This window comes from Drosophila virilis, chromosome 5, assembly GCF_030788295.1.
Source record: "Drosophila virilis strain 15010-1051.87 chromosome 5, Dvir_AGI_RSII-ME, whole genome shotgun sequence".
NCBI classification, from domain to species: domain Eukaryota; kingdom Metazoa; phylum Arthropoda; class Insecta; order Diptera; family Drosophilidae; genus Drosophila; species Drosophila virilis.
This window is the reverse complement of record NC_091547.1, coordinates 381,501-408,670: the sequence shown is the minus strand read 5'-3', so window position 1 is coordinate 408,670 and position 27,170 is coordinate 381,501. Positions and strand designations below refer to the sequence as shown.

General features: G+C 42.1%; 6 protein-coding genes and 1 long non-coding RNA gene across 8 annotated transcripts; 4 read left to right on the top strand and 3 right to left on the bottom strand.

Annotated features, from left to right (window-relative positions):
* Nucleotides 1-2,787: 2,787 nt before the first annotated feature.
* wun2 (wunen-2) lies at nucleotides 2,788-6,000 on the bottom strand. Its single transcript, XM_032435664.2, has 6 exons — nucleotides 4,957-6,000; nucleotides 3,853-4,004; nucleotides 3,577-3,792; nucleotides 3,338-3,517; nucleotides 3,098-3,274; nucleotides 2,788-3,029 (listed from the first exon to the last, which is right to left on the bottom strand). Exons 1-6 carry the CDS (start codon nucleotides 5,453-5,455, stop codon nucleotides 3,012-3,014), a joined length of 1,242 nt encoding a protein of 413 aa, XP_032291555.1. The 5' UTR covers nucleotides 5,456-6,000; the 3' UTR covers nucleotides 2,788-3,011.
* A 661-nt stretch (nucleotides 6,001-6,661) lies between these two features.
* wun (wunen) lies at nucleotides 6,662-18,614 on the top strand. 2 transcript variants are annotated; one of them, XM_002059270.4, is made up of 7 exons: nucleotides 6,662-6,869; nucleotides 9,543-10,041; nucleotides 15,343-15,494; nucleotides 16,104-16,316; nucleotides 17,149-17,328; nucleotides 17,390-17,566; nucleotides 18,360-18,614. In XM_002059270.4, the coding sequence occupies exons 2-7, from the start codon at nucleotides 9,741-9,743 to the stop codon at nucleotides 18,471-18,473; spliced, it is 1,137 nt and encodes a 378-aa protein (XP_002059306.1). In that variant the 5' UTR covers nucleotides 6,662-6,869; nucleotides 9,543-9,740; the 3' UTR covers nucleotides 18,474-18,614. The 2 variants fall into 2 exon arrangements, with proteins under 2 accessions (XP_002059306.1, XP_015024252.1); XM_015168766.3 differs by lacking the exon at nucleotides 18,360-18,614 and adding an exon at nucleotides 17,671-17,830.
* Nucleotides 10,240-11,127, bottom strand: LOC138911304 (uncharacterized). The gene is made up of 3 exons (XR_011416813.1): nucleotides 10,867-11,127; nucleotides 10,547-10,804; nucleotides 10,240-10,489 (listed from the first exon to the last, which is right to left on the bottom strand). It is a non-coding gene; the product is annotated as an uncharacterized lncRNA (long non-coding RNA).
* A 500-nt stretch (nucleotides 18,615-19,114) lies between the features above and the next one.
* On the top strand, nucleotides 19,115-19,685 carry LOC6635987 (dolichyl-diphosphooligosaccharide--protein glycosyltransferase subunit 4). Its single transcript, XM_002059269.4, has 3 exons — nucleotides 19,115-19,229; nucleotides 19,406-19,521; nucleotides 19,584-19,685. Exons 2-3 carry the CDS (start codon nucleotides 19,421-19,423, stop codon nucleotides 19,603-19,605), a joined length of 123 nt encoding a protein of 40 aa, XP_002059305.1. The 5' UTR covers nucleotides 19,115-19,229; nucleotides 19,406-19,420; the 3' UTR covers nucleotides 19,606-19,685.
* On the bottom strand, nucleotides 19,542-20,400 carry l(2)k10201 (lethal (2) k10201). The gene has a single exon (XM_002059268.4). The coding sequence runs from the start codon at nucleotides 20,361-20,363 to the stop codon at nucleotides 19,683-19,685; it is 681 nt and encodes a 226-aa protein (XP_002059304.1). The 5' UTR covers nucleotides 20,364-20,400; the 3' UTR covers nucleotides 19,542-19,682.
* A 172-nt stretch (nucleotides 20,401-20,572) lies between these two features.
* On the top strand, nucleotides 20,573-21,581 carry LOC6635985 (ceramide-1-phosphate transfer protein). Its single transcript, XM_002059267.4, has 3 exons — nucleotides 20,573-20,775; nucleotides 20,828-21,045; nucleotides 21,102-21,581. The coding sequence occupies exons 1-3, from the start codon at nucleotides 20,636-20,638 to the stop codon at nucleotides 21,401-21,403; spliced, it is 660 nt and encodes a 219-aa protein (XP_002059303.2). The 5' UTR covers nucleotides 20,573-20,635; the 3' UTR covers nucleotides 21,404-21,581.
* A 156-nt stretch (nucleotides 21,582-21,737) lies between these two features.
* LOC6635984 (probable multidrug resistance-associated protein lethal(2)03659) lies at nucleotides 21,738-26,744 on the top strand. The gene is given in 6 exon segments (XM_002059266.4): nucleotides 21,738-22,208; nucleotides 22,466-22,696; nucleotides 22,904-25,151; nucleotides 25,219-25,369; nucleotides 25,446-26,394; nucleotides 26,452-26,744. Coding segments are annotated over 6 exon segments (3,921 nt in total). The 5' UTR covers nucleotides 21,738-22,131; the 3' UTR covers nucleotides 26,717-26,744.
* Nucleotides 26,745-27,170: the final 426 nt, after the last annotated feature.

Genomic DNA, 27,170 nt, shown 5'->3' with positions numbered 1-27,170 from the left:
AAATGTGCAATTATTTATAGTACATGTACAACAACTGGCTATTGGCTGATGGAATCGTTGTTCCATTTGATGCGTAATTTCAGCAATCTTCAGCTAGGATTAGCGACTGCGGCTAAGAAGCCTTGCCTGGCAGGCAAGTCAATCTGCCGCACCTTTCGCCAGGCCATCAAAACTAGACGTTGCCCACTTGGCACGTTTCCAACTTACCAAATCTGTAAACACAACCAGGGTAACTGTCCGCAATATTTTTTTTTTTAATGTTTGATGTCCCCCATCTCCAGCGAAACATTCGCAACAACCATGATCTTTACAACGAATCCATTGACCGAGCTCGTATTTGAATTTCAGCTTAAGTCCCAGACGCTAACGAGGCTGAATGCAAATGAGGGGCATCACCAGACTCCAAGAATTTCTAAAAATCAGCCAGAAATTTCTCCAGGCCTCACTAAAATAGTAGAATTGTTTACCTTGCTAACTTATGAACCAGGTAAACATCTTTATCTGCGACAAACTGTTACTATAAATACTCTGGTCGCGCTTCGAAATAAAACTTAAGCGTGCATTCATGGATTATTCCCTCGGCTCTGGGACAGCTCAGCTTGTGAGTTAAGGCCTTGGAGGGGCGTTGTGTCAAAAGAGGCGCTGTCATCCTGCTGTGCGGCATTATGTGCTATGTGTCATGGGGTGCAAAGGAAGGCGAAGGGGTGCCAAAAGGCTTGTTTGTTATTTATGTGACACATACAGTCTTGACAACAATTGTTGGCCAAACGTGACGACTGCGAAGTCGCATTTAGAATGCATTCAAATGGAAAGAAGCGCGAACTTGTAAAAGAGGCCTGGCAAAGGCCTGGTTTTAAATTGTTGAAGGCAACACAAGGCGTTGCTTGAAATTGTTCTAATGGGCACATAAATCCGTTAACTATCTGGAATCTGGAGTTGTTAAATCTAAAGCCAATGCCGCCTGGGCACGCCCAAAAGTGTTGAGATTTATGTACTCCTAGCACCGATCTCTTCCATTGGAGGAAGCTGCTGGACAGCTTATCTTTAAAGCGCTGCCAAGATTTATAGATTTCACTTAGCCACTGGGCGCCATAAATAATGCGCCTATCTAAAAATTGACTAAAGCTCATTATTAAGAGTTTAGTGCCAACCTTAACTGCCATGCCCACTAATTGCTAGCCCTGTCTGCAGGCTAAACAGCACCATATAAATAACAGCACACGTAGCTGCATGTCTGCCACAGGACAAAAATGTACCATGTGACCACCTATTGTGTGGTTGCACAAGCACATCTTGTCCGTGCCACAAGGTGCAAGACAAAAGGCTGCCCACAGCTGCCCAGCGACTCTGATTAAAAAAGTAACCCACGCAAGCTGGGCCCACGTTTCGCAGCCTATGAGACGAAATGGTCTGTTCCCTTGGCCTTTGGGCTGTACTTGGAAAATTTAACGTTTTTCGCGCTGGACATGGCTCTATGATTTGTGGCCCAGAAGTGCAGCAGAACTAAGCCAGAAAAGGTAGGCATGGTCTTTAACAGAGTCTGCTCGAATAAGGAAATACCTGGCCGAGTTCTTGAGGCAATTGATCTGCTTAATGAGCAGATTCTCCTGCTTTTAAATTAAAATTATAATTAATCATGTAATTAAAATGTTACAAAATCGAATAAAAAGCAGTGGGCATATTTTTGAGAATAAAGTTTACCCCTGCTGATCGTGCAAGGGGATATACCCGCTGTATTATTGGGGTGCGGGCAATATAAATCTCTGTCTACCCTAAATGCAATTTTACACACTTTATGCCATAAACAAGAGCGATGGAAATGGGCTGTGCTAATTCTGTTACCTTTGCAATCTGTAATTTTCATGGTAAAATTAATGTTGCGCCTGAATTGGCAGCCAATTTTACGGATAGCCCTCACCGAGTACAGAGCAACGAGTACTGCAAATGAAGGCAACCTTTACGCCTTCCAGCATTTGTCATACTCGTAAAATACAAGTTCCCCCCAGATCCAGCTACAGATCTTCCCCAACTGCAACTGCAATGGGAATGGGAATAGCAGCACGATTTAGCTTTCTAGCGGATAGCAATAGTTTTCGAAATCAACTTGAAGCTGTAGACAGACACGAATCCCGTCAATTGATGGCAGCAGATGCTGGCCGGGGCAATTGAAAGTCGTCTCAATGAAGTGGGGGAACATTTTTTGGGAAAAAGCAATGTAATTGTTCAGATAAAAGCGATATAAAAAATTGTGTTAATTGCCAAAAGGCTTGCGATGAAAATTTGGGGTAATCGTACATGTTGAGTATATCGTATGTCGGAGGGGATCCATATAGAACTCGTTGCCTTTTCTAAGCTCTTAAAGAATAAACGATGACAACATTTCTCTGACAGTTTACAGCGGCATCAATCTCACAGCTTTTCGCTAAGTGCTGATAAGACGTTGTCCACCATCCCAATCTTCTCCAGCTTCAGCAAACTGAGTGGTTGATTGTTGATTGAGTGATCGGCTTCTTCTCAACTCAACTCATCTGATCTCATCTGCAAGTTGAGCGCGTGTCGATGGCAAACGGCCGTAAATTCGATTAATATGCAAATCGCATGCAACCAGCCAACCACTGATCTTTAGCCATTGCTAATTGTAAACTGGCCATAATTCAGAGCTAACTGAAACTGGCCAATTGCAAGTCAAATGCTCTGTCGCTGAGATTATTATAACAATATTTAATGGTGTATGTGAATTTAAATTTGATAATAATATTCTACTATTATTAAAAAACACAGAGCACCTTTTGGACACACATACACTACCAAAATTTTATTAAGTAAAACTAAAGTCAAACACACACAAAGACAGTGTACATTGTACATAAGTAGCATATGTACATTAGTTGATATAGCTGATTAAATAGTTGTACAAATAGAGACGATGGCTAAAAATTTCCCAAATCTGTGCACGAAGAATTTGAAAGCAAAGACCGAAGGCGGTGGGTTTCGATGAGAGATGTTCCAGTCTACCAAATGATCGACGTCTCGAGTAAAGAACAAGTCAATTCAATATATTGATATATTTAATATGAAGAGGCAAGGATTGACTTACCACCACCAGGGCGTAGGTGAGGCCAATGGCGCCACCGGCCAGCACATCCGACCAGTGGTGCTTGTAGTCGGAGACGCGCGTCAGCGCCGTGTACCAGGCGAACATGAGCAGCAGGAACTGCAACAGGTGGCGCAACATTTTGAGGCGCGACCAGTGCATGCGACGCTGCAAATAGATCTGAATAGGAAAACGAGCTGCGTTAAACACCCAAATGACTTCAGTCCAGTTATAATTACGCACCACCAGGTAGACCATGGAGTAACATGCAAAGCTGGCATGGCCACTGGGGAAGGAGAGATGCATGTCCTTCAATCTCTTGGCGCTCATGCTGGAGGCCGTGCACTGAAAGTCCTCGATATAGCGACCTGCATTGATGGCATCATTGCAGTTGGTGCCGTCACGGAGCATTGGCTGGCAGAGCTGAATTCAAAATATATAATGGTTAATCCATTCAAGATTAGGCAAAATGCTCCGCTTACGGCAAAGAAGTGCGGCCGCAGTCGACCAATGGCATACTTGGCTATGTCCGTGGTGAGCTGCTCCACGCCCAGGCCGAACACAAAGGCGCCAATCTTGCGATAGCATTGCAGCACCCATTGCGGTAGCTCCATGTGGCACAGATAGTAGCCGCTGCAAATCTGGCCGTGGGCATACTTGGGCTTGTCCTGCGCCCTGTAGAATTCAACCAGTAAAATCTGTGTGCAGGGCATGGATTAAGCAGAAGATTTGCAGATCAATAATGTCCATTGAATTACCACAGAAACGGGCAGCGCTGCACACATCAGATACAGCATCCAGCTGCGTATAGTTGATTCCTTGTAGGGATGCATCAAAGAGAGATCACCGCAGAAGAATCCGCGCCTGATCGGTTCACACCACAACGAGAAGGCCAACATAGTCAAGCCAACTGTAACAGGTAAAAATGAATCTATATAATACTCTCCTCCACATTGCAAATCAGAAGACGTCTTTATTGTTATAGTTGAACTGGGAAGAATGAAGAAATGTAAGCTGAGTGTGTTGGCTGCACTTCTCAAGGGTGGGCCACAGCTTAATGATGGACATCAGCATTGCCATGTGGTGTCAGATTCTAGCTGACGCACTGGCTCATCGAAACAAGGTCTGCTGATCATGCCCAAATTCGACCTGGGTAAACAAACAGCGCCAGTTCCAATTGAAAATCAAGCTGATGAATGATGATGATGATATTGTTGTTGCTGCTGCCGTTGAGCGGGTAACTTTTCACAATACAATAAATTCACCCCACAAACATTTGCGTAAATTAAGTCAAATATAAATCAGACAACACTCGATGCGCAAATACTTATGTATTTGGGCGCTGATTGAGGCCGCAAATGGCCAGTGGGCCACCATTTCGGTTGGTCTCACATTGGGCATCCTCTACAGCCCCAACAGCAAAAATGCTTATTCATTTGAAAAACATGCCAACGCTGTTGGAAAGCATTTACTCTACGAATCCGAATGTTATTATTAATTAAATGAACGGCACACGGTTTCGATAAAAACGATGGACAAGAGGCGCCCCCCCCCCCCCCCCCCCCCCCCCAGGGGCCAGATAATACATAGTTGCGACTACTAAAATTCTGATACGGCACACACTCGATGAGCTTTATTCACTTTATAAACACAAAAACAGACAAGTTGGACCATTTAAATAGATTCATAAAGAGCAAGAGTTCAATTGGTACAAAACATGATAACAGATCGTATAACAAATTGAAAAGAAGTGTGCAAGTTCATTCCTGTCATTTACATATGTACATACATACATATACTACGGGATCTAAGCTCAAGTTGAGTTTCTCTATTGTGTTGCTTTAGTCGAGCCTGAAACTCACCGCAGCTGAGCAGGCTCAGGTCCATGACGATCCGTCCAAAGATGTGAGCTGTGCCGTGAGCACGCGGCATTGTGACAATCGTTCCAGTGCCGCCTCCGCCCACTCCACCCATTGCCCCCGCCGCAGCCCCAACAAACGGTGGCAGCTGTAAATCAACTTTTACATTGTTGTTGATATTGTTGTTGTTGTTGTGGGGGGAGTGTTGGTGTTGGTGTCGATGTGGGGAGTTGGAGGTGGACGCTGCTGCTGCTGCTGCGGCTGCTATAATGCTCGCCGCGGTTGGCGAAGATGGCTCCTCGCCGCTGCTGCTTTGGCTCTCAAAGCGCTGCAGCGGTGTCGTGTCGCAGACATTTGCGGGCCGCAGACTACTCATGGTGGGCGGAAGCGTGGGTGTGGCTCTACTGCACCTTGCTGCCGATGCGTGTGGGCATATTTTTATCAGTTGAGCAGTCCAAATATTTAAAATGCAATAACGAAGAAATATGCCTTTTTTGGGCATACGCTAATGGACTCGGGTCTCGGAATTCTATTTACCCTGGCTTAGTGGCCATCGAACGCTGCCTTTGCCTGGCTGATAAGCGTCGCCGTTGGTAGCCAAGTTGCGTAAATGAGAACCCGGCAATCGATAATGTAAAATAAACAAAAAATCTGATTTTCGTCAGAGGCGGGTAAAATGGAAATTGCGCAAGTGAAAAGTTAAAATATCGGTTAAATATTGCTGTCAGCGCACAAAAACCAAACAGAAACTTTTCGAATTTTTTTAAATATTTGCACTACTTGAACTGCCTTAAATTGCGTTACTATTTTTATGCAGCACTTTGATGAGCTAGCTTAAATACTATTGTTGATTATTTTGTTTTATAATTCCGTTATTCTTTAAACTACGCCTTGCGATTGCACTTGCAATTTCTTTACACGCCCTTCTTTCGCATGCGCAGCGCCGCCCGCGAAGAACGACGAGAATGCAGAAGCTGGTAAAATAGTAGCGAGCGACCAAGATCAATGCGACCGCAGCGTTCAACAGAACCCGAAGAACTGAGCGCAGCAACCACGGCGGCAACTGTCCAAGCACCTCTGAAGCACCATCAACTGCAGCGAGAGTGCAAGAGAGCTGAAAGCGGCAGCGCTCTTAGCAGCTGGCAGCGTACTATCTCTTTTGATCGATAGGGGAAACGTATTAGCAATTGTTTTATATCGATCAAGCCATAGAGTCTATAAAGCTATCAGAAATTATTTAGTGCTGATCAGAGAAATAGGGCTTTAAATTTAAGGGGTTTAATTCTAGCGAAAAACAACGACTCTTTCGCCTTTAAGATTAAGAAATTTATTACGGATCAAACGAATTGAGCTTTATAAATAAATAAATATATATAGATAAATTATATATATTTATATATTTAAGACAAAATGTCTTGTTTTGGCATTCAGGTCTATCGAGTATTAATTATTCTACGGGACTAGTGACCTCATTATTATCTAAAATCCCCTTTGTTTCTAAATCACATGCATATCTTATCTAAGCTTAGAACATACCGTACCTGAGCAACGCATGTGCGCACATTCCGTGTTATTCTCATCAAGTTCGAAAAGAGCACAGAATTCATTCTCTCTTTTTCTTTCTGCCTGGCTCTCTGTGTACGACAAACACAAGGCCTGTCTGTCTTTGCCTCCATATTTAGTACAATTTACTCAGCGGACGTGTTCGGTCGCCCACTTTGATGAGAATTCGGCGCGGAAAATGTTTTGTGATTTCGTATTTGTTTATGCGCAAGGAAAATGAATAAATAAGTGACGTTAGAAGCAAAGCTGCAAAGTGGTCGAGGAAAACTCGCATCTGGTTTCACCAAAGGAAAAAACATTAAAAAGCGCTATATTCATAAATACGTAATCATTCAATTCATTTTGGGCAAAAGGTAAAATATTCTATCAAAAATATATATGTCCATATGTACATATATTTACATTTATACAATCGTGTTTGGCTCTCTGCATGTGTGTGTGCGTAGATTCGGCAGTTAATAAAGATAATACCTTCCATTCAATTTTTCTATCTATGTTCGAATTCGCTCGACGCAATGAAAACAGGAAAGTGAGATTGCAAAATATCTGCGAGAGCTCAAAGCTAATGCCAAAGTAAACAAACATAAAAACAATTAGTAAACATAGGTGTCCATATTGTGTAATTGCGCGGATCTTGAGGAACGGCACGCAAATGCCTTCTGTGGGGGCGTAAATACTTAAAACATTTCCAATATCGTGAAATCGATTTTAGCAACCATGGATGGCCCAGGGTCAAGGCCAATTACTATTATTGTCCGGTGAAGTTCTTTCCATTTGTAAAACGTTTTAGCTGTTTGCAGCTTTGTTAACTGGTTGGCTCTGCTTATCAGTGGGCTGGGAATGGGGTCTCATAATCAGCTATAATGGGCACTACTACGTTCACTTGCCACTTAACGCTGACAGTTAAATAATTGCGTTTCATGGTGATATTACTTTGATTAGTTTAATGAAGCATCAAATGCGTCACGTTCCCCGTTGTTAATAACATGCACAGACTGGCAGCTGACCAAAATCAAGTCCATAAAAGGTTATTGTAAAATATAATTGCATTGCATTCCATTGCATTGTTTGTGTATTAATGAATGGAAACTTGAGTTAGATTTGAACTTTTCATAATCCATTCTTCCTGCCAACTCAACCTGGTCGAAGCGTCTTAGATTTCAATGTTGGGCGCGTGTGAACGTCATCAAATTGCTGATTTCGGCCCCAACGTGTAAAATGCATTTAATAAACGTTATTAACATGGCAAATAAACAAGCACTTTACATAAGTACATTGACCACGACGAGGTATCGTTTTGTCTTCCGCTGACAGCGTCGTCGACGTAGTCGTCAATAAGTCTGCGAATAACTCTTGCCACCTGCCTTTCGCCAGCCGCAATGCACGTTGCCAATCAGCCTGCCGTGGCCGTGAAATTGAATGCCCCAATCGTCATGGGAAGCCTGGCAGATGGGCAGGGACGGGTATATTGCTGACGGGACTGGGAATCGGATATAATTTAAAATTTTCGATGCTTTCGCTTGGCGTGGCTAACGCCGCACAGTCGTAAATTCCCGCTTATGCGCATATGAAATTATTTACATTTCATTTAATTTTATTTATGCACAATTATATTTTTGTTAATTTCAACAACTCACAGCAGATGCAGCTTGTTGACCTTATTTCGCAGCATGCGCAACTGCAGCGTGACACTTGCCTGTGACGGGGGGATGGGGGCGGGGTAAGGAGCGGCAGGCAAGGTTAACCCAGCTTGTGGTCATTGCCCGCCCATACTCAATATGGCTCAAGAAGTTTATAATAAGCTGCATTCCGCGAGTGAGTGACTAGAAATCTAAGGCGACAAAGGTTTATAAGATTTATCAATCATGATCTTTTCATAAGTTGATCAGCAGCAGTTGATCATAAGTTTGGCCAGCTGTGCTTACCCTTTTAAAGAAGCCGCATTCGTTTAATTGAAAACAATCCGGCAAATATACCGAGTACTCTTGTACTTTCCAACCATTCAGCCAGTCAAGTCAGAGATACAATCTTTAAAGTTTCTGTATTTAATTAAGACGCAGTTTTGTCAGGAAAACATTTTTTTAACTCCCCGTTGGAAAGGAAATTAATCATTGGCATTTGAGCATGGAAATCAACTGGTTGGCTTACCAAGACGTAGAGACAACCGTCTTTCGAGCCATAGTAATTGTTCTTAAGAGCAGGCTGGAGCTGGTTTCGCTATCTATAAATAGGTCTTGTCTGCCAAGCTGCACAGCGATTCGCTGGACGGTTGAATCCTTGTTGGTCATATTTGAAGCTGATAACTGCAGATCTACTGTCGATTGATCGCAGCCCAGTGCAGCTTGGTATTCTGCTGCTTTTTGATTGACGGTTGGCACTTCGTCGGATGGTATATCAAATTAGGAACTCGGCTGTTGCTCCACAGGTTCTGGTTTCAATTGCAGCCCATGCAGCTGCTTATTACAATGCTCCATTTGCGGGTAAACAAGTTAAGCAACCCGCATTAAATTATAGAGGTTCTGACCAAGAAACTATTTGCACAGCGAATTGGCATAATTCTGTCCAAGAACGTAACCATTGGCTACGAATGCTGTGCTGCGATTGAATCACGACTCACTGGGCTCTGAGGTGATTACGTCCCATTACAATCAAACTATCCCTAGACTTACAACTATATTTGAGTAGATAAATAGGAAGTGTGCAAGAGAGAAATTCCTGGACAGGTTAACGGGTCGACGAGGTTTAGTTTAAGTTTAGCGTTCAGTTTGAATTTTTACGATTCGTTTTTATTTAAATTTTTTTTTGGTTACTCGTTTAAACTTTTGAAGTTAATTGGCTCTGAACGATATAACGAATCCCAATAATGAATCACAGTATGAATATTTCCGAGTAAAGTCGTCATAGCTGTCTTTAATTCTAAAGGGAATCCGCGGCATTACTCATACAAAGATACATACATACCTCAAATGCCGTTGTATAAACCAAGATTTCTGTTTTAAATTATAATTTTGTAACCCTCTATTCAGAAATGACGTTTTTATAACATCAACATTTTACCTGAGCATCAAAGGTGAGCAGAACAATCTTAGCTGCTTGCGACGCTAAAAAACCCAAGTTCATTATCAAGTGGGCAAGAGAGAAGAGCGAGCGAGAGAGAGAGAGTGAGCTTTGGTAAGCTTTTTCCAACATTTTAAATCACCCAAAAGCATTTAAGCGAATTGGAAATGAGTAACGAATCGTCAGCGAGCGAGACAACACCGCTGCGTCGGCCGGAAAGTCAGTTGAGTGCAGAATCAAGCGCTAACGTGGCTATTAACAACAACAACAAACACGTCACCATCGTTGGAGTTCCACCTGCACAGACAGCGTTGACTATTCCGAGCAACAACGAAAATAACTTCAGTATTGAGGAGCGTCTGCACAGCAACAACAACAATCGCGACCAACAACAACAAAACAAAGCTATGGACACAAACAAGCGCATTTTGTGCCGAGTGGGACTCGATGTTTTGATTTTACTCTGCGGTGAGTGTTGCCAATTGACATTTGTCACATTCGTTTCTCCAATAATACATATATTTATATGAATCTAAATATGTATGTCGCGCGTACGTGTGTGTGCGTGTTCATGCGTATGCATATGTGTGAATTTGCCGCCTGGTTGTTGTCGCAATGTTTGTTTTGTGAATTTCTTTTTATGTAATTTTCATGTACGTCAGTGTGTGTGTGCGTGCGCTCCACACTGTTGGCTTCGTTCAGCAGAGCTTTATCTCACTGAGAGGCACGCTGTTGCTCTCTTTAGATGGGCGCTTTCGAACAGCTGAGCGGGCCACATCGCTTATTCCAAAACACAGTTTGATTTTACAATCGCAATTTTGTTATTTCCGCGTTAAATTATTTATTGCGACCACAAAACTTAGTAAACCATAATAAATAACCATTTTTATTCGGAGCATGAATAATTTACATAACACTGAAAAGGTAGTTAGAATTTATCGGGCACCCACATACACAAGCAATTTCTGCTTACTTAGCTAACTTATCCAATACATATGTACATGCATATACACATACATAGCTGGCGATGCATTTTGCTTGCATTATATTTTCCCTTACTGCGCCTTTTGTCAATAGTTGCAAGCACAGACGCGGAATTGTGTCACCGAAAAGGGAACGTTCCCGACTGTACAACTCGTCGGGGGAGTTATAATAAACGTTTGTAGCCCCACAATATCAGCAAAATCATATTTCAGCTGTTATCAGCAATCTTCGAAAAAACGTGTGTGTGCTAAGCAATACATAGTTTCTTTAATTTTTAAAATTTAAAACCCGTTCTCAGGCTAGCCTCACCTGAAGTCTCTAGATTTTAAAAATATTGGCCATGTATTGTACTCCCAGCTCTCTCTCCAAATATGTGAGTCACCAAATTCGATTTACCTGTTTTTAGATGTTTTTGCAATTGGCAACTGCAATAATTGAGCACAACACCTTTTTTCCAACATAAAGCGAAATGTCGCCATGTTTGTTGCTTTCGACCTCAAGCTTAATTTACAGCTTTTTGTGCCATTTACTTATTTGAACAGTTGATATCTATTTGTAGTGCATATATGTACATGCGTATATAAGTATACATGAATGACTCTCATAAACCCCAGATCTTTTGACATGGCCCCATCACTCAACACACACACACACACAAACATGCTTAAATATAAATAAATAACTGTAGATTGGGATCAGGTAACTCAGGTTGACTCATCCGCTTGTTGGGCTTATCCTAAAGCTGCCGCAGTGCGTGATGAAGCACCAGTAGATACAATAAAAGAAAGCAACGAATGTACAAAAAAAATAATCCTTGATGAATCACTTTACTCTAAAACATGTGCGTGCTTATCTATTTCGCATTTGGCAATAAGTGGGAGCTAGTCACCTTTGTCAGTAATAAATATATTGACACAGAATGGTTAAAAACAAGGGAATTTACAGGCAAAGCTGTAGGGAGCTATCTGGTCGATAAGAACAAATAAAGTATACAAATGACTTTAATTATTTCAACAATGACTGGCGACATAATCAAGAAATCGTATCGTATTGATTTTTCGACCCAAATGAAAATAAAAGCCCTCTCACAGAAAAGTTGCGTCCATAAATAAGAGACGCTGTCATTAAAAGGAGAAAACTTTTACCAGCTGCACACTTAATTAAATATGTAAAAAACTCAAAAAAGTTCTATCCATATAAATTCCAATTAGTTGAATTTTGTAATATACGAATCAGATTGTGTGCGGCCTTTTGAGAGTAAGAAACACCTTTTAAGATTGTGGCCAGAGTCTTTTGTGGTGCTGTCGGATGTGATGCACATTTCTGTCTGTCCTCTACTAATTTGGGGGTACATTAGATCTGACGCAAGACGCTGATAAAGTGATATATCCAAACCGAGAGAGTGTTCGTCTATCTCAACTATAGTGATCTTCTGGCTGGTGTCTTTTGACAGCGGCACCTACCTAGTATCTAAACAAGAAAACTCAGTTGGAATAAACTTGAAGCGTGTCTGACGTTAATTGAATGCGAACGAGCTGTGGCACAGTTGAAACTGCCTCCAACTTTTGTGGGCTTGTGGATAAGTCATTAAACTCATAAAAGAGAAAAAGAGAAAAAGTGCGCACGCACTTCAATAATTTATTGTCCGTGAGTGCGCGGGGGAGTTGAAACCTCCGTTCAACTTAAAACTAAGTAGAAAGAAAAATATTTATGTTACGCATTTGGTTGTCACGGCCATGGAGGCAATCACTTTTCCAATTCTTTCTCCCAATATTGTTGTTTATTTTCTACCCAAAAGGCCGCAATAACAAACAAAGCGAGGGATACACATCTACAAGTACAATTAATGACAGTGGTGCTTATACCCTGAAATAATAAATGCAAGGGATATTCATTTGTGTGTTATCAATGCTAGATCAGCATCCAACTTTGATGGACATAAAGCACCTGAGCATTGCTCATTGGCATTGGCATTGGCGAATTAAACCTAGAACCCATTGTTAGCATAGAAGTATTTATTTTCTTATTACATATTGTAGGGTATCTTGCATATCTGTCAAATCGTTGTATATCTTCTTTTATATTTTTGCTACGTTTTTGTGGGCATTGAAAATGTAATTACCTGTGCCCCGTTTGCCCGGTACTCATCAGTCTGGCTCTGATTGTAATTTTCTTTTCTGTTCATGACCTGCCATGACTTATGGGACAACACACAAAGGCGTCGCATCGTGGCCTTACCTGGTGGACACCAGCAGAGACACCTTTGCCGGTTCTCTGGGAATTTCTAGTAGTGCTGCACATGTGCATTGCACATTGCACTTAATGTGCCGCCTCCCGGAGAGTCTGCGGCATTGTCTCGAAAACTGATTTGGCGCAGTAAAGCGCGAAATTGCCAAAGAATTTGCTATCTGATGTCTGGGCCTGATACATGGGAAAAACGTTGCTGATCAATCAATTGTGAGCTGTCAGTCATCCCAGAGCTTCTGCCGGAGTCTGAAGTCTACCAACGGGAGAACGAGTCTGCAGTCTGCTGTCACTTGGCTTGGAGGTTAAGAGTGCAAATCTTTGGCATTAATTGCCTTTAATTAAACTTCCGTCTTGCTTAATGAATGCTATTAGAATTTAACGGCCAGACAAGTCATTGTCTTGCCCATCTACTGCATATGAGATGAGATTTTAGTTTTGGCTTACGTTATTTCCAACTTGAATTAATTGCTTGTAGAACTAATGATAAAGGCACATTTCTAACGTGCCGCCCAATGTTTGTAAACCAGCTTAGCCCACAACTTGAAAGAGTGCGACATGGAGATACAAAAGCGTACAACAGATACAAAATGCAGTTTCCCAGTTGCATACACTGGAAACGGAGATAAGTCAAGAATCAAATAGATGTGTGTAGGCCGGTGGCAGCAGCGGCTCCCTTTTGGTCTCAATTCAAGAGCTGAGGTGGGGTGTTTACCTAAGCATCTAGAGCGTTTACCTCTTTGTTTATCAAATAATTTGTTTTTTTTTTTTGAGGGGGAATCAACAATTTCGTCGGCTGTTTATGCTTTAAGTATTATTGAAATGGACTTGACACCAAATGGACGCAAAACACTCTCAATAATATCAAAATGCGACAGCTTCTGTTCGGTTGAACTTGCTGTGACACGATTTGAGGTTTGCCTTTAAACGAACTACTTCCGCCCCAGGTTGCCAGCCTCTATCAAACAAATTTTTTAACCCATGCCCCACCATTTCGAATGGCAATCTCATAAAAAGAACCACAGCAACATATTCAATCTATTTAGCTATGGCTGGTATATATATATATATATACATAGAGATGTTCTAGCTAGCGAATGTCGGATTATGCGCTCTATTTCGAGACGCAAAGTCATAAAATCTACCACCATGCCATCGCAGATACAGTAGATAGGAGCTACCGTTTTAGGCAGAGGATGAACCGCCCGCATACAAAGGCCACTTGCTGTTGTAATATGACTCTAATCTGGCAACAATGCCTGGGCCATAACTTTCCCAGCGCAGATCGTTAAGACTCCACACAATTGTTGCTTTACTTTTCGCTTTTCATGTGTCTTAGAGATCGAACCTGTTCTCAATGCAGCTGCTTTCCCTGCTTCATTTTCATTCAGTGTCAACCTTTGTCCTCGATCCCCGATTGCCTAACTCAAATGGTGTCCCTTTGTCTGGCATTGGGTGGTAAAATTAATAACCAACTCCAAGTTGAAAAGTCCTCCGTCTGCCTCTGCGGGCAATCGTCGCCAGCGAGTACTCTACATAAGATTCTGGCGAGACATCGGCATCTAGCTAATGAGCACTTGGCTCTATAAATAGTCGGATATAAATAGTCAGATATAGTGAGGCAAGAGTATTCTCTCTTGTGACTCACTTACGAAAGTAACCTCGAATTTAAGGGCTCTGGCTTTCCAATTTTTTAGCGCAGTGCTGGCCATCTTTCACGCAGGTAATACGCACGATTGCAATGGCAATTAGGCACTTTCTAACTGTAACTGCAACTGTAGCATGGAGTGCTGTTCCGGCTGGTGGGCATTTGTGAGCCTTAATCTAATTTTAATTAGATACTCGTACTTATATACGATGCATTATAATTAGCACAGTGTGCGTGGACTGTGCTCAAAACAAACATATTTCAAGTGTCGCTGACACTTTTGATAGCCACGTTTTGATGGATGAGTTCGCTTGATCAATCAATCAATCAAAATGTGTGCTGTTCACAGACCATTTGTCTAGCCGCGCTATTTGCATGCCTTAAAGTTGTTATTAATGGCAGTGCATTTTTAATTTAAAAGAGAATGTGGGTAACATGTTGATAGCTCCATGGCTCTACAATACCCTCCAATTCCCCATGACCCCTCTCCGCTCCCCCCTATACGATATGCTGCGTGCAGCTGTTGGGCCCAAAATAGTTGGTCGTCGTGTTGTCTCCCTACGTATTCGGCACGCCGCACAAGAAGTCGATTGGTAATCTTATCAATAGCTTAGACATAAGTCAACAGTGTCATTCATACCAAAATTTATATATTTTTGGGGGGGAAGGGCTGGAGGGTGGAGGTATAGTCGGCCGATAATGCCACATAATATTCAACGCAAGTCCCAATGACCTACTAAATGCATATTGATAGATCTATCTATAATATACTTTGTGACACAAAAGTTGAAGCTACGGCAACTGGGCACAACTTTAAAATATTAATCGTCTAAGTAGTTACCTTTTAGATTAAATTCCTATTTATTGATCAAATCTATATTTTCCATTTGTAGTTGGTTTTCCCATACTTTTGTTCTTTCTGCTTGGGGATCCATATAAACGCGGCTTCTTTTGTGACGATGAATCGCTGAAGCATCCCTTTAAGGACTCGACCGTGAGGAACTGGATGCTGTACATTATCGGGCTGGTGATACCAGTCGGCGTGGTAAGTACAGAAGAGAGAGAGAAAGCACAACTCAAATGGCTTTTTGGGCAATATAATTGAATTGAATTGAATTAAATCGCGTACTGCTTGCTGCGGGCAATTGGGGGTGGAGGAGCTCTTGGCACTGCTCCCAAGTGGCCACCCATGTTAAATGTGTCAAACATATGTCAGTCTTCAGTCCCCAGAGCGCATTACACAATCATTTCAAGTTCACACAATTGCCGATAACGTATTTAAAAAGCTAGAAAATAAAACTCTTCAGTGTGCTCCAGTTTTAAGCTGATGCAATACGCCAGTTGCCAGAGATCGAGACTAGTCATCTGCCACATGGTGGCTATTCGACGGTCCACATGTCGACAATGAATCCAGAGCAACATCTGTGCCATCGTAATGGGCTATAAAACTATGGCCCTAATTCCTACGAAGCCTAAATAAAACAAATCACAAATATAGCACAAAACGAGGTCGAAGGCAACATCGTTATTTGCATACCTTTCCATGCCTATTTATTGTAGCTATTCCTAAGAAAACACTCTCGACGAGGTGCTAAAAGGAAATGTCCACTGATAAACGCACTCACCGACATTTCCCTCGTTCACTCTTCTACAGATCCTCTGCATCGAACTGCTGCGCTCGCGGGAAGAAAGTGCTAATGGAACGGGAACGTCTAGGCGCTATGTCTTCATGTCATATGAGATTCCCGACTGGCTGATCGAGTGCTACAAAAAAATGGGTGTATTCGCCTTTGGCGCCGCCGTCAGTCAACTAACCACGGATATAGCCAAGTATTCGATTGGCCGTCTGCGTCCACATTTCATAGCGGTAAGTTGCCTAATCGGATGGCAATTAAGAAAGTCGAGTTCACATTTGACATCGCCAATTAATTTTAATATGCAACAGATGCTACAGGACATGTGATAGGAGACACACACGAAGAGGCTATTAATAAGTGCATTTAATTTAAACATTGACATGCGTCGAGCTCCAAATGACAATTTATTTTTATTTTCTTTTTTAATGTTTATTTCACCCATTTTGACTGCTTCCACAAACTGTTGCGGTTGCAACAAACGAGGGCCGTTTAAGAAATCAGTAACAATTTTAAATTGCTTGAAGGAATATTCGTTAGACTTTGAATAGGGGCATGAACTGCAGCATTAATTTGCCATTAACCGAATCTTGACCAGGATAAGTTGACTAAAGAACAGCCCCACATTAAGCTGAACCGAACTTTAATTAAAACTTGAACCAAATCAAAAAAATTTCATAGTTATATATATACACATATATATATATATATATATATATATATATATATATATCTATATATTTGTTGCGCAGTCCTCGCATTTTCGCGTGTCGCCAACAACTTTGGTGGCAAGAGTTGTCTCTGGTGGCGGGGCACTGCGTCGTCTTGTTATGGCTCCCCCAGCTGTCAAACAGTACAGAGACGCCCTATTATTTAGTGAAGTGCGGCAACAGTTGTGCAAAATTGCGCATAAAATGTGTAGCAGTTGCCTTGTAAATGTGCAGCACATGTTGCAAACAGGGGGGAGGGACTAGGGAACATGGGACAGTAACTAAGCAGCTTTCATTGAACTGCTTTCCGGCTGGGTTTTTAATAAGTGTGCGTTTGCTCCTAACATATTCACAGGTGTGCCAGCCACTCATGCCCGATGGCTCCAACTGCGATAATGCGACCAATGTCGGCAAATACATAACGGACTTCAAGTGTCAGGGAGTTGGCTCGTCGGCGCGCATGCTGAAGGAGATGCGCCTATCGTTTCCCAGTGGACACTCTAGCTTCACCTTCTATACCATGGTTTATGTGGCGGTAAGTGTGGCGCCTTTGTTTACCATCTTTGCCTTTTGCTTATTCGAATTTTCACTTGCAGCTCTACTTGCAATCCCGCATGAACTGGAAGGGATCGAAGCTGCTGCGCCACTTTCTACAGTTCCTATTTATTATGATCGCCTGGTACACGGCACTGAGCCGCGTCTCGGACTACAAGCATCACTGGTCGGATGTGCTAGCCGGCTCAGCCATTGGAGCAGCCTGTGCGCTGATCGTGGTAAGTTCAACTGTGCTGCCTCTAACATAGTCCAAATACAATATCTGATTGTCGTGTCATATGTACCACGCTTTACCATACATCACTTGATCATCTTTTTCTAGTGCTACTTTATGCCCAAAGCTTGTTTCAACTTGCAATCTGTTTGGCTCAGCAAATATGGTAAAACCCAGTGAATTCGCTCAGAAGCATTAACAGATCATAGATATTTTTCTGGTTAATTTAAAGCATTGTAAAGCAGACTCTTAGCGATTAAAATAACTTGAATTGACATACACAACTTGGCGTTTCCTTTAACTCGTTCTGCCTAATATCAGAAGTTCGCCATTCGTTTTATCAAGTCATGCCCCTAATTGACCCGGTTTAAACACCTTCCTGCCATATTTTTGCAAATTGGCATGTGGCACGCAATCGTAGAGTTGGTTTCAAATGAATAATGACCAGCTGCACATTGCAACTAGATACATATATATATAAAGATCTGCAATTTTATGCTGCATTATGTTTGACGGATATTCACAGCATTTGAACTGACACACAGGCCACATATAGAGATATTTTCATGCCCATTAGGAGTCATTGAATATTGAGGTAAAAGCTCAATTTTCATGCACATAATATCAGAAAGTAATTAGTCTATGGATAAATATTATTTTTTATTTTAGTTTAGCCATTAGTTTATGTGCCTAGGATCATTTATATACCATACCATACTTTTAGGAGCTTCCTAAAATATTATCACGCAAAAATTGAAAAATGTACTTTAATAACCACAAACCCTTTTTACTTTCAGGCCAACTACGTATCGGACTTGTTTCCGACAAAGCCTCGCACGCAACCGTACTTGCCTCGGAGCTCACAGGACTTAAGCCAGACACGTACATCGGTTGTTCTTACAACAAATTAACCCACAATTTATTGCAATAATCGTTTTAGTAATCGTTTAGGACACAAATTCCATAATTTATAAGCCAAACAGGGATCTGCAAAATTGTATCACTTGATGTAACGGTTAAAACAAAGCCAAGCTTATGTTTGTTTTTAGTTACATACATATATGCAATTTTAAATTAATTTAATTTAACTAGATGAATAGCATTTTATGTGTGTGTATCGTGGAAATCCACTTAATTTTACCTCGTGACTGCATAACTGTGGTCAGACATGGTAATTTAATGGACTGATCGCAGGCAAACATATATATGTACAACTTAATGTATTAGTCTGAGATATTCGTTTAGGTATGCACCGTTTATTCAGGCCTTCGATTGTTGTTGATGACTATAACCACTAAAGTGACCTTAAGATTATAGAAATCTCGATTTGCTATTCTGGCAATCGTTAATTAGTATTATATTAAATTCTGTCTAGTTTTTGAAAATTTCACAATATGTATAGGTCGTTCAATAAATCAAAATATTTTATAAATAACAAGTGTTTTGAACTTGGCAGGTAATTGGTATTTTTAGTTCTCCTATCGGTGTTGAAGTTTTTAAACATCGATAGATAAATATAACATATTCGATTATAAAATACTAGTACTGAAACTTGTTTATATCGATAGTGTCATAAAATCAACTTGATTTGGAGGAATCGATAGCTATTTAGCATCTCTGGCTAACTTAATAAGTCTAAACAAAACCGGCTTGTTTTTTTACAAAAAGTAAATATATGATTAAAATCATGTTTCAAGAGTCTGTTTGTTAACTTAAGCCGCGTAATTAATGTCGTGCAATTTACTTTATCTGCACTTTATGTGGATATATCAAATTTATACACGGCCTCTTGACACATGACGTGTCACCAGCGTTCTGAAAAATACTAATTTTCTTTTTTTAGAGGTTCAGCACCAAAATGATCACCGACGTGCAGTTAGCCATCTTTTCAAACGTTCTGGGCGTTTTCCTTTTTCTGCTCGTTGTTGCTTACCATTACATCAACGCCAACACGGGAAAGTAAGTATTAGTCGAAAAAATCTGACCCTACAATAACAATTCATTTTATTCTCGATTTTCAGGTCCAGCATCAAAACAAAATAATCATCACGTTTCCGCAAGTTAATTAATACAAGTATCTTATAAAGCAAACTTCGTGTAATAAAATGGCAACATAAAGCTTAGTCCATGTCTTCAAGTGCTTCTTTCATTGCCTGTACATCGTTCAACGCCTTGTCAGAGCCGCGTTCCTTGCGTGTATTGAAAGTTCGCTGTGTAGGATGCCCAAAGCTAAATGCCTTTATGTAAGGAAGTTTACCCACGTTGGATGATGGCACATTATCCACATCCATGGCATCCGCATCTTTCTTCTTGCGACTCTTTGTTTTAGTGATCTTTTCTTGATCAAAACGATAGTTCACCGGAAACTTGTGCAGCGTGATGCAATGGTCCTTACGCTCACTTGGCATATAGAATTTCATAGTACACTCTTCAATGTAGCAAGCGTATAGAGGCTTATCGCCGCGCTCCACGCTTGCCGCAAAATACAAATCGTGCAGTTCGGTGATGTGCAGATCCAATAAATGTGCAGTGGGAAGTTGGCGCCGACATTGAATGCAGCTGTAGTACTGGGATTGTGTCGTCTTAGCATTTACGATATTTTTGTATGTGGGAACTTTCGTTGCTTTAGCTTCTACAATTTCATCAAAGTCAACGAGTACGCCAAGTTTTTTGTATTGAGGCAGAATTGGTGTAGTTGTAATTGGTTCTGCGGACGTTATATATCCCGCGGTCAGCTTGGCTAATATGTTTTGTAATTGTTCTTTTGTGAGCAAAAGCTCGGAAGATGTTTCTAAATTCATTTCGCACTTGCTTTTAAAACAGATGATATTATATATCGATATCAACAAATACCGATAGGATTTTATGTATTAAATATGCCAAATAATACCACGCAAATCGACTATCGTATACATACAAATTTAGCCGACGCGAACGCATAGCTAACTTATCGAAAAACATAAACAGAAACCTATAACGTCGTATCGATATTTGTGTACCGATACCGATATCTGATATTTAATTGTTTTTATTGACGACAATAGAAGCTATACTGCATGAGGATATATTAAAAATGTCAGCTGTAGGCGATTCTGTAGCTGGAGAAAATTGTTTTGATATTGAAAAAGTTTCAGAACTATTTGAAGGTAGCCTAATTGATGATGATGATGTTCGCATGGAAGACTATCTGGAGGCATACGAGGAAATCATGAAGTAAGTCAATAAGGAAACATCAATACACAACAATTAAGAGCTGCTTCCCTAGATTCTTTTTGCTAATGGGCAGCGTGTTCACATTTGTGAGCAGCGACGTGCGCACCAAACTGGATATTCTCTATGAGCATCGACAGCAGGACACCGGGAGTGAAAAGCACTTCGACAGCATCAAAACAATGATCCTGTATGAAAAGGGTGCCAGCCTACTGCGTCAGAAAGGCTACGTGTCTGGCAGTCGCACTTTATTGCGCCTACATCGTGGCTTAGGTAGTTGCTTTACCATAAGATATCATCTTATCGTTATCTTATATTTTTATTTGCAGAGTTTGTGTACGAGTTTTTGAACCGTCTGCGAGACGTGGCCGATGGCGAAAGAGCGCACCATGTCTGCAAGTCAGCATACAACGACACGCTAGCCAGGCATCACCCATTCCTTATACGCAAAGGTGCCCAGGTGGCAATGTTTGCGATACCCACGCGCGGCGAGCTCTTCAAGCGCGTCTGTCACGATGCGGATGTGCCGCGCGCCATTGAAAAGCTGCCAGATATGTTGCATCATATGCGTATGGTATACGATCGCACGAATCAACTTTATACGCTAGAGGAGCTGCACGCTCTACCTTAGAATTCCAAAGTCAGCTGAAAAACTAGATTGACATCTATTTGTCGTATTGTGGAATGTCTTAAACTATTGTTTTTTTTTTAACTCCTACTTCAATATTTGTGTTACTGTTTGTATTTATAGCCTCGCCCATTGGCTGTGCACGTGTATGTCTTATTAAAACTTAGCATCAACTGAACAATGGCTTTCATCTATTTTTATCGTACATATTGCCGTAAAAATAGTTGTAGGCAACTTATCTGTGACGAAATTTATAACGAAATAGCATTTAAATTCGCCATGATTAGATTGTACAACCTCAAACAGCTGTCGGAGAACGTTGCCCCGTCCAAAAACAACGCTAATCATTTTTATCACTCGAGGCAAAAAGCCGAATTACCAAAAAATCCCGAAGATTTACAGGGCACGCTTAAGTAAAACAAACTCAGTTGCAATTTGCACTAAATGGCCGCACAAATGGCCGGCAATTTTCTGCGTTATAATGCTGTTGATTACGCATTTGACTATACTAGCCACAAGCATCAGACAAGTCCCATTGGCCAACTGACCGCCACTTTTATCAGCAGTTTGCAGTGTGCCAAGTGCAAAATACGTTTAAGTGTGTTCTGATGACGGTCTGGCTAGCACTTCAAACGAACACAAAAATTAGTTATAAGAGGTGGTATAGACACCATACGACGCATTTTTAAATCGGCAACCGTAGATGGTAGTAAAAATTCGTGAATGGCGCTATGAATAAGCAGGCAAACCAAAAACGCGAAACAAATCCCTTTCTAGAGGCAAATATTTTTTCAAAGTGGTTTTTCGTGTGAGTTCAACATAAAATCGCAATGTGTAAAAAAATAATTCATGATTGACAACCCAGTTAAGCTCCATATCTCCTGTCTGACTCGATAAGGTGGTCTGCAAAATATTTAACCTTGCATACATTTGATTACTCGCTCCAAATAAATCATTGGTGAACTAACGAATCTGTGTATTGTGCCTGTTCACCAGCACGTTGCTTCAGTCTAACAGATATGACAAACTAAGACTCGGCGCTTATTTGTTATTTTAATACTTTAGATGGATGCGTCATGTGTTCGCTAAAGGACGCCGAGAAGAACTATCGGACAACGAGCTATACGCCAATCTGCCCTCCTTCGACAGCGATAAACTGACGGAGGATTTGCAGCAGCCCTGGATACGTGAATCGCAACGCAAAAGGCCAAGTGTGCTACATTTGATCTTCACATTTTACGGCTGTCAATTCGTTCCTGTCTGTGTGATCTACTCAACGCTGGAGATCGTTATACAGTGAGTGTAGCTTGGAGTGTGGGAGAATCCACTCTTAGTTGGTATTTAATCAAGCAATTTTATAGCCCCTCTAGAATTCAGTAGTTCAAGAATTTTAAATATGAGTAACTTACCAAAGGATATAGCCTTTAAAATTGCGGGTTAAATGCGGTTTAACAATCTATTTCACTGATGTGCCGACTCTCAACCTTTCTTTTTTTAACGCAGCGCCTTTCAGCCAATATTTCTGGGCGGTTTGATCTCTTACTTTGCCGAGGGGCAAACTAGAATCACTAAGGAAGACGCATACATGTACGCAATGGGCATTGTTCTGTGCTCGCTAGTGACTTCACTGGTGTTTCATCCATTTATGTTTTATGTATTTGCCGTGGGTACACGTATCCGAGTGGCCTTTGCTGGGCTAATATACCGAAAGTGTTTGCGGGCGGCAATAAATGGCAGAGATGGACTGGGCGCCTTGGCCATATCAGTAATGTCCATCGATCTGCCGCAGTTCGATTTGACATTTTATTTCTTTCACGATCTTTGGAAGGGCCCTGTGGAGGCGTGCATCTTTGGATACATTATGTACACACAGATTGGCTGGACGGCTCTCATAGGAATTGCCTTTATTGTTCTATTGATTCCGTTACAGGCCTGGGCAGCCAAGGCGGCAGCACAATTTCGCACAAGATCGGCGGAGCAGCGAGATCGGCGTGTCAAGCTAATGAACGAGATTATAGGCGCCATACAGGTGATTAAAATGTATGCCTGGGAGTAATCTTTTGCGAAGATAATAGCCACTGTACGCAAACTCGAGGTTAAAGAAATACGCGGTTCCATGAGCATCTACGCTGCGCTGCAGTGCACCAATATGATATCGAAGGTCTCCCTATTTCTCAGTCTCATCGCTTACGTGTACACCGGCGACGTGGTCACTGCACAAAAGGTGTTTATACTCTCGTCTTACTACAGTCTTTTGAATGATTCACTGCTCCACTTTTGGCCATTGGCCATCACCACCTGGGCACAGACTGTGGTCAGCGCAAGGCGTGTAACGGAATTTCTGCAGCAGGACGAATCACCCACTAGTAAAAACTGCTCCAGTTGTCGTGACAATCCCATAATGCAACTCAACACAGACGCTTCGGCATCAGCCAAGCCATTTTCTGTTGGTCGACTGCATTGTGTGGAGAGCGATGTCAGGTCTCTTACTTTTAGCAATGTCAGTGCGAGCTGGAACATGCCAAACACACGGCAAGCGCGCCGCGCGCATATTGAAGGCATTAGCTTTGAGCTTCGAGCGACGCAAATGGTGGGCATTGTTGGGAACGTAGGCTCTGGGAAAAGTACCCTCCTGAATGTTATTTTAGGCGAGGTGGAGCTCATGCAAGGCCGCGTGGAACTGCTCGGCAAGTTGAGCTATGCACCGCAAGAGCCCTGGATCTTTCAGGCCAGCATTCGTGAGAATATACTCTTTGTAGAGCCATACGATGAGCAGCGTTACCGTGGAGTGGTGCATGCTTGCCAGCTGGACTGTGACCTGGCGCTGCTGCCCAGTGGCGATGCAACTGTGGTGGGTGAACGGGGTATCAGCTTAAGCGGCGGGCAAAAGGCGAGGATAAGTCTTGCGCGTGCTGTATATCGTCAGGCAGATATTTATTTATTTGATGATCCACTAGCTGCAGTAGACTCAAAAGTGGGTAAACTGCTAATGGAGAAGTGCTTCAATCGATTTTTGGCTGACAAGCTGCGGATATTGGTGACTCATCATGTGCAGTTGCTGCAGCAAGTTGATCATTTATTGCTACTAGAATCGGGCCGTCTAACACATCAAGGCAGCTATGCGGATCTTCGGGATATTATTGAAAAGCATGCAGCACCAGATTTGGATGCTATTGAGGTTGATAAGATGCAGGTGAAGCGAGTGCTTAGCCAAGTCGACAGAAACTCCAAGCTATTCCAGGATCCTGCAAAGGCTGTGGATGGGCAGCCAAACAACGGGAACGACTTCGCAGAGCGGCAGCATCAAGGCGCCGTTGGTTATGACATCTACAGGGACTATTTCCGTGCTCTGGGCTCTCCCATCTTGGTATGTTTGGTGCTCGCCCTCTTTATACTTGCCCGAGTTTTGCAAGCACTGATGGACATCTTTATATCTCGTTGGGCGACTTGGGAGGAGAATCGAGAATACGAAACATCCGAGCAATTCGAAGAGGCGCGCACACGTATGGTCACTTGGTACTCAGTCCTCCTGGTGTGCACCCTGGCATTATATTTGTTGCGCACTTTTGGATTTTTTCTCCTATGCCTGCGTATTTCACTTCGACTACATAATCAACTCTTTTATGGGATAATTCGTGCCCGCATGTTCTTCTTTAACGCAAATCCCTCGGGACGTGTGCTGAATCGCTTTTCCAGCGACATTGAGAATGTGGATGTTGCGCTGCCACAGGCCATGATGGACTCACTGCAGGTTAGTCCCAACTAAAAAAGGCAAATATAATAATTGGTTTTTAAATGTTTTTCTCAATTTCTTACAGTTTTTTGTGGATGTGGTGGCAGTGTTAGTTATTGTGGCTATTGCCAACTATTGGCTGCTAATTCCAGCGGCTATTATGGCGATTCTAATGTTTCTGTGCCGTTCCTTTTACATAGGTGCCAGTCGCAGCCTTAAACGTATTGAGAGCTTAAGTAAGTCAAAGAAGCAAGGCATAAACCTAGCTCACCTCAACTAACGACATACTCTTTTGCACGTTCTTCTTATCAGCTCGTAGTCCAGTTTATTCGCATGCCAACCAAACGTTTCAAGGCTTAACTACAATTCGGGCCTTAGACGCTATGCCACAGCTGGAGCGTACTTTTCATGGACACCAGAATACCAACTCCTCTGCGCTATTTCTTTATACGAGTGCCAATCGCGCATTTTCCTTTTGGACGGATCTTATTTGTGTAGTTTACATACTGGCCGTTACATTCAGTTTCCTGGTTATCAATCAGAGCTTCTACAGCGGCGATGTGGGTCTGGCTATCACCCAATCAATGACACTGGTGATTATGTGTCAGTGGGGTATGCGACAAACTGCAGAGATGGAGAATAAAATGACTAGCGTTGAGCGCGTGTTGGAATATGCCAATACGCCATCCGAACCACCACTTGAGACATCAAATGCGGTGAATCTTTCGGCTAAATGGCCACAAATGGGTCATTTGCGCTTCTGCGAGCTTCGTATGCGCTACGCACCGGATGATACAGACATCTTGAAAGGCTTGAGCTTTGAGACAAAACCTATGGAAAAAATTGGAATTGTGGGACGCACGGGTGCTGGTAAATCCTCCATAATACAAGCCCTGTTTCGGCTAGCTGTCAACGAGGGACTCATCGAAATCGATGGCCAAGACATTGCCCAACTGGGCCTGCATGATCTGCGTAGTCGCATTTCAATCATACCACAGGAATCTGTACTGTTTTCTGGCACTTTGCGTTTCAATCTCGATCCGTTTGGCGAAAAAAACGACGAGGAGCTTTGGGGCGCTCTTAATGATGTAAAACTCAAGAAATATGTTGCCAGTTTGGAGGGCGGCCTCTCCAGCCACATGCAAGATGGCGGCTCAAATTTTAGCATGGGCCAAAGGCAATTGGTCTGCTTAGCGCGAGCCATACTCCGTAATAATCGAATACTCATTATGGACGAGGCTACGGCCAATGTAGATGCCGAGTAAGCGATCATGGGGCATCGGTGAATTGCTTTAATTAATATATTTTGTTGTTACAGCACCGACAAACTTATACAGGAGACAATACATACCAAGTTTTCCCAGTGCACAGTGTTAACCATCGCACACCGCCTTCACACAGTCATGGACAATGACAGCGTCCTCGTTATAGATGCAGGAAGGATAGTCGAATTCGGAGCACCGCATGAACTGCTGCAGAGCGAGGATGGTGCGCTCTTTAAGCTTGTTAGCCAAAACGACAAGACCACAGTTAAGCATCTCAAAAAAATAGCAGAAGATAGTTATACGCGTAAGAACAAATAAACCGAAATAAATTTTAAGACTGCGTACATTTTTGCGACTTTTTAAATGAACAGTTACTCCCTCCCGGGTTGCATTTACATTCAAGAGTTATCGATAAACTAACGCTCACTTACCAAAAGCTGACTGCTACGGCATATGTGGAAAACCAAATAAAGCAGTTGTAATTTGAAAACAAAATTTTACTAAATATCAATTCCGAATAATACATTGCGCTTATGCTTGTTTACTTGAGCTGAAATGTGTTTTTTTATTATATTGTCCAGCCACAAGCCACCGGCATCATTTTAGTAGCGCGACAATGAATGCCACAAAATTTGACCGCCTGCTGAGCGGTGGGCGTTGCCAAACGATTGAGTTGTGGCACAATCTACGTCATCACTTTTTTACTGGCAGAGGAGGCAAGTGGCCACCACACTCGGTGGGTGGTTTGTAATTATGGACATGCGCCACCCAT

What these genes read in the sequence shown, in the direction of transcription:
- wun2 (XM_032435664.2), bottom strand. Translation starts at nt 5,455, where the DNA reads ATGCCCAAAAAAGGCATATTTCTTCGTTATTGCATTTTAAATATTTGG. An exon ending in CCTGAGCCTGCTCAGCTGCG is followed by an intron (nt 4,005 to 4,956) that starts GTGAGTTTCAGG and finishes TACCTGTTACAG; the next exon opens with TTGGCTTGACTATGTTGGCC. An exon ending in CAGCGCTGCCCGTTTCTGTG is followed by an intron (nt 3,793 to 3,852) that starts GTAATTCAATGG and finishes CCCTGCACACAG; the next exon opens with ATTTTACTGGTTGAATTCTA.
- wun (XM_002059270.4), top strand. Translation starts at nt 9,741, where the DNA reads ATGAGTAACGAATCGTCAGCGAGCGAGACAACACCGCTGCGTCGGCCG. An exon ending in TGGTGATACCAGTCGGCGTG is followed by an intron (nt 15,495 to 16,103) that starts GTAAGTACAGAA and finishes ACTCTTCTACAG; the next exon opens with ATCCTCTGCATCGAACTGCT. An exon ending in ATACCATGGTTTATGTGGCG is followed by an intron (nt 17,329 to 17,389) that starts GTAAGTGTGGCG and finishes TTTCACTTGCAG; the next exon opens with CTCTACTTGCAATCCCGCAT.
- LOC6635987 (XM_002059269.4), top strand. Translation starts at nt 19,421, where the DNA reads ATGATCACCGACGTGCAGTTAGCCATCTTTTCAAACGTTCTGGGCGTT. An exon ending in ATCAACGCCAACACGGGAAA is followed by an intron (nt 19,522 to 19,583) that starts GTAAGTATTAGT and finishes CTCGATTTTCAG; the next exon opens with GTCCAGCATCAAAACAAAAT.
- LOC6635985 (XM_002059267.4), top strand. Translation starts at nt 20,636, where the DNA reads ATGTCAGCTGTAGGCGATTCTGTAGCTGGAGAAAATTGTTTTGATATT. An exon ending in GCATACGAGGAAATCATGAA is followed by an intron (nt 20,776 to 20,827) that starts GTAAGTCAATAA and finishes CTGCTTCCCTAG; the next exon opens with ATTCTTTTTGCTAATGGGCA. An exon ending in GCGCCTACATCGTGGCTTAG is followed by an intron (nt 21,046 to 21,101) that starts GTAGTTGCTTTA and finishes TTTTATTTGCAG; the next exon opens with AGTTTGTGTACGAGTTTTTG.